The sequence below is a fragment of the Haemaphysalis longicornis genome, unplaced genomic scaffold (assembly GCF_048455015.1).
Source record: "Haemaphysalis longicornis isolate Haplotype H1 unplaced genomic scaffold, Haemaphysalis longicornis Haplotype H1 scaffold_1, whole genome shotgun sequence".
Lineage (NCBI taxonomy): Eukaryota > Metazoa > Arthropoda > Arachnida > Ixodida > Ixodidae > Haemaphysalis > Haemaphysalis longicornis.
In genome coordinates, this window is record NW_027526203.1 from 451,853,199 (window position 1) to 451,862,269 (window position 9,071).

Consider the following 9,071-nt stretch of genomic DNA (forward strand, 5'->3'; position numbering starts at 1 on the left):
TGCGCCGGCCGCAGGTACGGGCGTGCGGCGTGCAGCCCCGAGCCCCCGGTGGAACCTGCCGGGACCATTGTAGAAGGATTCCCCCGCGCCAAGCTAACTTTGGGCCGGGCCGGATATAGCCCCCCCGGCCTCGGCGCACGGGACGGGTGAGGAGGCGGTCTTGTTTGTTAATGTTCCGCCGTCTTGGCATTCCGCCATATATGTAGATTTAAGGGCGGGCCAATGGCGCGCCGACCACGTGAGCCGCGGCCCAGTACTTGAGCGCCGGTCGGCCAGGAGCGTCGGGCCTTTCCGCCGCTCGTCTTCGCTTGCACAGCCGCCTTCCCGCACCTCGGCAGCCATGGTGAGTAGCGCCGGAGGACGCCTCCTTCCCCCAAACCCCCCGGGCACCGCTGCGTGGATTTTTGGCGGCTCGAGTGCGGCCACCGACCGGGGGCCGCGACCGACGGCTTCGGCTGGCTCGCTCGCGGCCGTCCGCTCTGGTTCGGCGCCAAGGTGACCTTGCCCGGGACCAACTGGCGCGCACGGCTCGCGCTTCTCCGGTGCGGTGTGTGCGCGAGCCGGGCCCAGGAAATGTGCCGCTTTGGACTGTGGCAGGCAGGCGCCGTTCCCTTTAGCCGCATGTCTGCAGGCTCCCCGTTGTAGTGCAAGAACTCGCCCAAGCAAGACTCGCTTGTCTCCTCCGTCCCACATGTTATCACATATGCACGTGCATGCTACGTGTCCACGACTGTAGCAGCGGCAAAGAGCGTGAGCCCCGATCTGAACGCCTTCTGCACGCTCAGACGCACCGTAGTGGCCAGATGCTTGGCATGCTGCGGCCTCTCGTTTCTGATGAGCACGGTGCAGGGGCCGCATGTTTCTCACGCTGTGGCACACATTCTCCTCCCGGTTGCTACAACGAGCTTCGTTTGCCTCACGGCAGCCGTGCTCTGCAAAGTAATGTGGGTCGCGTAACGATAATGACATCCCTTGGTTACTTTTCGATGAATTTGTGCTTGCATGTAATGGCCGTATCCGCTGGGGTTCATGAGAGCTTTGACTCAAATACCTCCGTATTGTGAAACCATAGGACAGTGCAAACTCTCCGATTTCTGCTCTGCGGTGCAGTGAGTGCTGCCGAATTAACTGCACTGTTTCCACAAGAACAGAAATATTTCGAAGATGTCCTTGCGCTTCCCACTCGAACCTTTGACCCCCCCCCCGTAGCTTTTATGAAAATTTCCCTATTCCGGCAGCTGTTTGCGGTTTTTTACGAATTATAATTCCAGGTTCGAAGGTCATAGGAATGAGAAACAAGCAAAAAGCTGATTGGACGTATCTTCTTCAAGAACGTACGTTTATGCAGCTTTCCGTATGGGTAGCAGCAAGATACCTACCGGGTTAATGGCTATCGTAACTATAGTTTGGAGCCTTTCAGGACATTTACTTTCAAGGATGAGAAGAGAAACATTCCGGGTTTCTTTGCCAGTCGCCAGCTTCAGCTAGGCGGGTGGTAAGGACCCCCTTGCAATACCGTACAGAAACAAAAATGTACCCAGGTCCAAACAACCACAGCACACACTGTTCACTTGCACATGAACGGGCAGGTATAGACACGAAGAGTAGCAGGCACTTTGATTAAGATCAGATACGGCGATTGCTACTGTATTTATTCCACGATGTGGATAATTGTGGCTTGGGATGATTCGTATTAGAATTATCGAAATATGCGGCTACATGCACATCGCCTGGGAGCATTTCCAGAGGTAGTCTTTGGGAGTGTAACCCTACGGAGAGCTTCTTTCGTTGACCAAAAAGCTGTCGTTACTAAAGAAGCTACCTGCTGAAAAGTTATCCGGGAAAATTTTCGAAGGGTTGCAGGATTATGTTTGCGCAGTTGGGATCGCAAGTCACATCTCTATCTCCCGAGAAGTGCCCTTTTCTTCGAAACGGCTCCGTCTTGTCCCACCAAGCACCCGTAAGCGCAATAAGAGAGACGAAAGACAGCGACGAGAACATTCTTGAGGCGACAAATTACGAGTGCCCGGACCATAGTTACAGTACATACCGCGATACATCCTTAATGGAGTCACAGATGAAAATATAATGCTTCAAATAAGCCGAGCGGCAACGGCTCCGACATAATGTGCTTGATCCCTGGCTGCTGTGTGTCGATAAAGGCATTCTGCAATCGGGTTCCGACATGTTTGTGAGTTAGAGTGATGAAAGCCAGACAAGGAACTCGAGAAGGAGGTGCGCTGCTCCTCGGTACATCGTGTCGTTATTGTTGGGATAACCCGCAAACACGCGGCATAAATCAGCCTGCCCTTCCAATTAAATTAAGCATTCACATCTTCACATATTTCCGTTCTAAGACGTGGTGTAAAATGCGTATGTCTTAAGTCGGTAGCTGTACCTAATTTCTACAAAAAATTAAGCGCAAACACTTTAACGGTCACCGTTACAGGCTGAGCGCTTCCCGGGTAGAACGTCACGCTCCGCTACCTGGCATTCGCAATAAAATTTTAGCGCGCTTTGACAAGTTCCCTGCCCAGGTTCTAAAGTAAACATTACCGATGACGAAACTTCTGGTGACATGGGGGTTTGCCAATTCGCTTTAAGTGAAGCCGTTCCTTGAGAGCAAGAAAGCATTTTGAAACTGTGGAATGCATGTTTTTTTGTTTTGTTTTTTGCCGGGCGAGGGGCTGTTATTTAAAGCGGACATTGACAAAGCTTTTAGCTCGTTATATAATTAAAACTCACCATACCCACGGAATCGTGACTGGCGACAGATGAGCGTTCAATGATGATCGAATAACTCGCTATTTTGAACACTGTGTGCGCGCAGAAAGTAGAGACAATCAAATCGTAGTGCGTTTACTTGCAGCTCTAGTTTTATTTTGCCCCTGCTGCAGTTGCAAGGCAAGCAGTTCGCGTTGCAGCCTGGCCTCATAACTACGCCATTGTGGCGCAAGAGTTTGTGCAGAAGAACAGAGAGAAACAAAGCAGGCTCTTGTGGCAAGAAAAAAAAAGAGAACAGGTTAAACTGCCGCGCATCCAGAAAAGCTAAAATAAACAGTGCCGCACGTGCAATCCCAGCAGAGCGGAGCTTCTCATCCGGGGACGTTTCGTCGCGAAGGGAACGAGTGCCGAATGACTTAAACTGACGCAATTTGTTTGTCTTGCACTGGTTTCCTGAACCGCTCTGTTTAAAACCAGGTAACCAGGACGCAACGACCAACGCCAACAATGGTGTAAGGGGAAGTGGGGAAGGGGGAGGGGGGGGGGGGGCGGTGCGTCGGCGCCGGCAACTATTTTTGCCCCGGGGTCTCCGTAGTTCTTCGTCAGCACGCTCGGCTCCTCAGCTGCGCGGAGCGGCACGAGAATAGTAGTGGCCGTCGGCGGCTCAGTCTTATATGGCCGTGGACTCGGCGCTCGCCGCCGTTATAAGGGGCCCTCCGCACCGGACGCTATTTATAGCCGGAACTCCAGATTCTGATCGAGGCTAGTCCCGCCCCCACATTGCAGCATTTGCCTGCTGGCCGGACGCTCTCAGCATGGTCAGCAGATGGCCACCGTAACTTAGGTAGCTTTTTTCTTCTTCTAGTCTCGCGCATTTTGTTTGCAATGTTCGCAACGTCCGCGCACCTTGTGCGACGTACAAGTGCACGTTGCTTTCAATTCTGCGCAGATAAATTAAACGTGCTAACAAGTTTCAGACACGCTAGGTGTTCGCAAGGGGTCGTAGCTTTGGTCACTGAAGAAACAAAACTGTTACTTCCATTGGGGGTTGCACAGCGGTCACCCCTGACCGTGTAGGGCGTCGTTCTTGGTGAGCGGCGTTAACTTTTGTCGCCCAGTGAAAAAGAAGGACCTGTTACAATACACAATGGCGCGAATGACAGACACGAGGACCGTTTTCTGCAGAAACCCAGCTGGGCCGCAACACTTCGGGGTGCCGTTTACAGAGGGTAGCACGTGCGTGTGAACGCGAATTGGTTAAGTCTACCAAAGCGGTAGCCGCAGAGCACACAGAATTTTGACGAACCTGGGTTACCGTTATGTTCTGTTTATTGCAGAACATGCATCGTTTATATAAATATCATCGATGCGGATGGGGATATGTCACTCTTGGTGACAGTGTGCTATATTTCCTGAAGAATCTCTGAAGACAATAGCTGATTTTTTGTAAGAAAAATGAATGCATTCACAGATAAAGTAAAGTGTCCAAAAATCACCTGTTTATTTGGCCCTCCACACCTGATGTTTTCAGTTCGTAAAGTTCATTCTGAAAACACGAGAACGGTTTACCACGGGATAGAGGAAACCCGTTAAAAGAAATCGCTTATACCCAACTTAAACGGAGCAGCAGGTAACGGTTTGTCGACTTTTCGATATTGCTTTTCAGCAAATAAAACTCTCAGCAAACGAAACTAAAGGCAAACGAAATATATGTTATTGGTCCTTTCAGATTCTGTTTAAAGAGAGTCCGCTGCATATTCTACAAAGGAGCAGACATGATTTGTACACCCTGACGCAATCAGGCGCAAGCGTTCCCTAGTTGGTGGAGTGTATCCAATCGTCTTTAAATTTTTGTAAAATCGATGAAGGGGACTTACATGAGTCATATCCATTAGCGTAGAGTAACATGCGTACCGTGAGGAACTTGTTTTCGCAAAAACGTCATGCTACAGTAGATTCTAGACCAGCTTTAGGGGAAATAGTCTAGTCCGGGCCGAGAGCTTCTTGTGGAATTGTTGGATGGTCGGATGGCGCTTGGACAATATGTCACTACTAAAATGGTTGTTATCTGAGTGCGTATTGGGCTATATTTCTGAACAGATGCATTTAAGATAGTTACGTTTGAGCTCTACACTCAAGAAGTCCCCGTAGGGCGTATTCACCCCAATGCTCTAGAATGACCAATCGAAGTGGCCTAGCATGTAAATTCGACGAATGACGTGGCTGAGCATTCAATTTGAGGGAAAAGAGGCATCTGCGCTACAGGGACTTTGCGCAATGCAAAACGCCATTCACGCCTTGCGTGTTGTCCTTGCGCACACGCACTGCTTTTAGTCACATCATACTCTGGGCTTCGCCCTTAGCCCAATTTGCTCACTTGGTCGCTTCAATTGGACATTCTGGAGCGCTGTGTGGAAGACGACCCGCGGGGACTTCTTAGAGTGTAGACCTTATCGCTATGATGTGCGATGTACAAAGTATGACCTTGTGCTCGTGAGCGTCTCTGCGTTCTTGTGGCCACCACAAGTATGCAGATGCCCGGGTTGTAAGCTGCAGACTTTCGCCTAGCCGGTGGTTAGCGTAGAAAGAAAGATTCCGCACTGAATCTCGGACGCTAGTGTTTCCGTCCCCGTAAATATCCGTGCAAGTGCACAAACCCTAGACTAACGCGTTCCACTGCTCAGCTGCTGATGTCCCTCTTGTCAGTTGAGGCACTGTCCTCGCGAAGGAGCTCCGTTGTTCGCCCCCGTGTCTGTTTGTGACGGTGCTGGTGCTGCTTCGCCACGTTGCAGGGAGACTCCGTGAAGGAAAAGAAGAAGAAGAGCAAGAAGGAGTCGGAGCCGGCGGCGGCGGCCCCCGCGGCGGCCCCCGCCGCCGCAGCGCCGGCCGCCGCGCCGGCCAAGAGCTCGACCAAGAAGCGGGCGCAGCGCAGCACCTCCAACGTGTTCGCCATGTTCACGCAGCACCAGGTGCAGGAATTCAAGGAGGCCTTCCAGTTCATCGACCAGGACAAGGACGGCTTCATCAGCAAGAACGACATCCGCGCAACCTTCGACTCGCTAGGCAGGCTCACCAACGACACCGAGCTCGAGTCCATGATCTCCGAGGCGCCGGGCCCCATCAACTTCACCATGTTCCTCACCATCTTCGGCGACCGCATCACGGGCGTCGACGACGAGGAGGTCATCGTCAACGCCTTCAACCTCTTCGACCAGGGCAACGGCATGTGCAATGAGGACAGGTGGGTACCTGCCTGTCTGCACATACACGTGCACGCAGACGGACGCGCGCAGGTGTTGCGGGCACTTGCGTTAAACAACGCATGGTGGGGTCACGTTCTACCGTGTGATGTCGGTGAGAGCGTTCGAAAACCGGTTGATCTGAGTGAATAGTTCTCAAGGACTACTGGTGAGTATTGTATGTGATAGGAGGATTACCATTCTTACTGAACACAGATTTACTTACCTTCATTTGCTTGAGCACATGCTTGTGCCATTCTATGGGAAATTCGGAACGTCACTTAGGAAGCTTCGTCAATAACCGTCGCCGCTTTATACTCGACGTATCTAAATGAAATCCCGCAGCTTCTTGGTGTCACTTTTTTGAGACAGGATTCTTCCTTCAGTGCACCAACGCAAAGCGTGATGTTGCGAAGATTTATATTGTAAATACACTGAAACAAATTACACCACGGTTGATCTCTTTGGTGCAACTTCTCTATGGCCATACAGTTTCACTTAGTCGCCCACGTTACAAGTGCCTTTTATCGAAGTTGTGAAACCGACGATCACCTGTCGTTTCCCCCCCACCTCTACTGTACATCCAGAACCTCTAAGGCAGGCTTCACTATTGTACACAGATGAATTGCTAGGAAGACGTTTTCCCGGTTGCAGTGGCAGCAGTGTTATATCAAAATATGGAGGCTACATGCTTCCCTAAAACGCTATACACAAAGCACCTTTAAAGTCGGCTTCACTGCTTTACACAAATGTATTTCTAGTTTACCGTGCCACGCGTTTTTTTTTTATTCTTCCTAATCGATTCTGAAGCTATCAATAATTTGCACTAGATTAACATAGCAATTAAAAGCGTTAAATTCACCAATTACGCATTTATTTTGCTCCTATAAGGCGTCACGCTTTTTCGGGTTGCGGACGTATTTTGCTGTGTGCGGTACTCGCTAAAGAATGCCTGCGCATTGAAATATGGTCTGCGCTTTGACATCGCGCGATACAAAAAAGGACGTTGTGCACTGCTTTATTACATTTTTTCAGTCAAATCGTATGTCCGGCCTCGCGATCAGTACAACTTGTTCCCTTAGAAGCAGCGATTGTTCGTTCGGGTGCACTGTGGTGAGGCAGACCTACAGAGTTTGTTTAGAAAGTAGGCTCACATTCGCGCGCTCCACAGCCAGTACTAAGGTTGTTCTGCGGCTTAAGTGCGAGCGCACGGCTTCCTTTTCCCCTCGATGAAGACGGTAAATGACGTGGCGTTCCACAATCTCGCAGGCTCCGGCAGATGCTGACCACCTTCGGCGAGAAGCTCAATGAACAGGAGGTAAGCGAGCGAGGGTCTTGGGTCGGGCTGCAGGCAGGCCGAGCGCTGGATTGTGACGCGTGCTCCCTCGCAGGCCAACGACGCGTTCGCCGAGGCGCCCGTTGACAGCGCCGGCAACGTGGACCTCAAGAAGTTCGCCTCGATCCTCACCAAGGGCGTGGAGGAGGAGGAGGGCGCGTGAGCGGCCGCCGTGTCTCTGTACTGGACTGCCCGGATGGTGAAACACAATAAAAGCACGCTCTGCTTTCCCTTTTTGAACAAAAAAAGAGAAGAGACCCGCGCCCGTGTCTCGTTCCGCGCACACGGGGCCCGGCCCATGCCTGGGCCGGGACCTCGGGCCGTTGTAGCTTCGCACAGAGACGAACCCTTTCTATTTATACTTAGGACCGGCCCTGCGATCCCGTACCCCAAGAACCGAGGAATAAAAACTGCTGCTCTCTGGTCCAAATGCGGCTTCCTTGATTTGGCCGGAGCCCAGACGCCGCCCGTCTTGCACGACGTCCGCGATGTTAAGCGTCCGCACCGCGATGGAGCATGCCAGCAGCCCGCCAGTGAGCAGCTTTCTCCTGTTTCATCGGCGATTTCTCAAGAATACGTATTCTTTAACCAGGAAAAGGAAGAGGGACCGATATTTACGCAACCGAAGATTCTTACCCCCCAGCTCCGCAGACGAGAAGCGGGCTACTTTTAGCTTTAAGCTCTTAATTATGGCATTTTGGCGCTATTAACATTTTGGCGCAATTAAGCTCGCTCATAATGAACAGACTTATTAAAAATGACTTTATAAAAAACAACTGAATTTTGATTTGTGTATTTCCAATGGAGTTAGCTTTCCCTTGTTAAGAAATGAAGCAGCCATAGTGGAATATAAGAAGCAGTTATTTTTAAAGTCTAAAAAATCTAGCAAGAATACAGTTGTTTTTAACACCCGCCCAAATTTTCAACCGGAAGAGCCCAAGAGTCTATTGCTCAGCCGCCTTTCCTGAGCTTATACCAGCTTCTTCTGCAAGATCTCTCTTCTGCATCACAGCACCTCGCTGAGCCGACCGTGCCCCAAAGCATCGGTCATCGAGCATGTTTGAGCTGCATAGCCTGTGAACTTCAGAGGAGCCTTTACGTGTCGACGGCATTGAAATGGAAATGTCCTGAAGCACGCGCTTTCGGAACATAAAGCGAAATACGGAAAAGTTGCTGCTTGGAAAACGAACGAGTTTTCCCAACCTTTTTTTTTTCTATGAAGTACAACAATGAAGGAATTTCCCATTTCCGCCGACTTGAGTATATTCGGGATGATAGACTATACTCCACACAAAAAGCATCCAGTGGTCTTGTTGAAATCGCTCGTAAGGCGCGACAAAAGAGAGAGAGAGAGAGAGAGAGAGAGAGAGAGAGAGAGAGAGAGAGAGAGAGAGAGAGAGAGAGAGAGAGAGAGAGAGAGAGAGAGAGAGAGAGAGAGAGAGAGAGAGAGAGAGAGAGAGAGAGAGAGAGAGAGAGAGAGAGAGAGAGAGAGAGAGAGAGAGATGTTGTTGTTGTTGGGGCCTCCACCCCGTGAGATGCATCCTTGGTGCTGGCTGGCCGTCCGGGCCCGCTTCACCAGTAGTCGCTGGGCCGACGCCTGGTGGAGCAGCTGCTCAGCCTGCTCCACTCATTGCTCATAGGTAGGGTGGGGATTAGGGAAGGGACGGAGAGGAAGAAACAAAAGGGTCCTTTCCTTCAATACATCTACGCACTGTATTTAGCTTAAACTTAGGGGCAAATATTCTCACAAGCTTTTCTGTACAAAATCTGAA

At 50.8% G+C, this 9,071-nt stretch overlaps 1 protein-coding gene across 1 annotated transcript; it reads left to right on the forward strand.

Annotated features, from left to right (window-relative positions):
- Window positions 1–209: 209 nt before the first annotated feature.
- LOC144156035 (myosin regulatory light chain 2, ventricular/cardiac muscle isoform-like) lies at window positions 210–7,529 on the forward strand. The gene is made up of 4 exons (XM_077687806.1): window positions 210–343; window positions 5,517–5,965; window positions 7,233–7,281; window positions 7,355–7,529. The coding sequence occupies exons 1-4, from the start codon at window positions 341–343 to the stop codon at window positions 7,460–7,462; spliced, it is 609 nt and encodes a 202-aa protein (XP_077543932.1). The 5' UTR covers window positions 210–340; the 3' UTR covers window positions 7,463–7,529.
- Window positions 7,530–9,071: the final 1,542 nt, after the last annotated feature.

Excerpts from the sequence above, each read along its gene's own strand:
- LOC144156035 (XM_077687806.1), top strand. Across the intron at positions 5,966-7,232 it reads GGCATGTGCAATGAGGACAG|GCTCCGGCAGATGCTGACCA; the intron begins GTGGGTACCTGC and ends ACAATCTCGCAG. Across the intron at positions 7,282-7,354 it reads AGAAGCTCAATGAACAGGAG|GCCAACGACGCGTTCGCCGA; the intron begins GTAAGCGAGCGA and ends GCTCCCTCGCAG.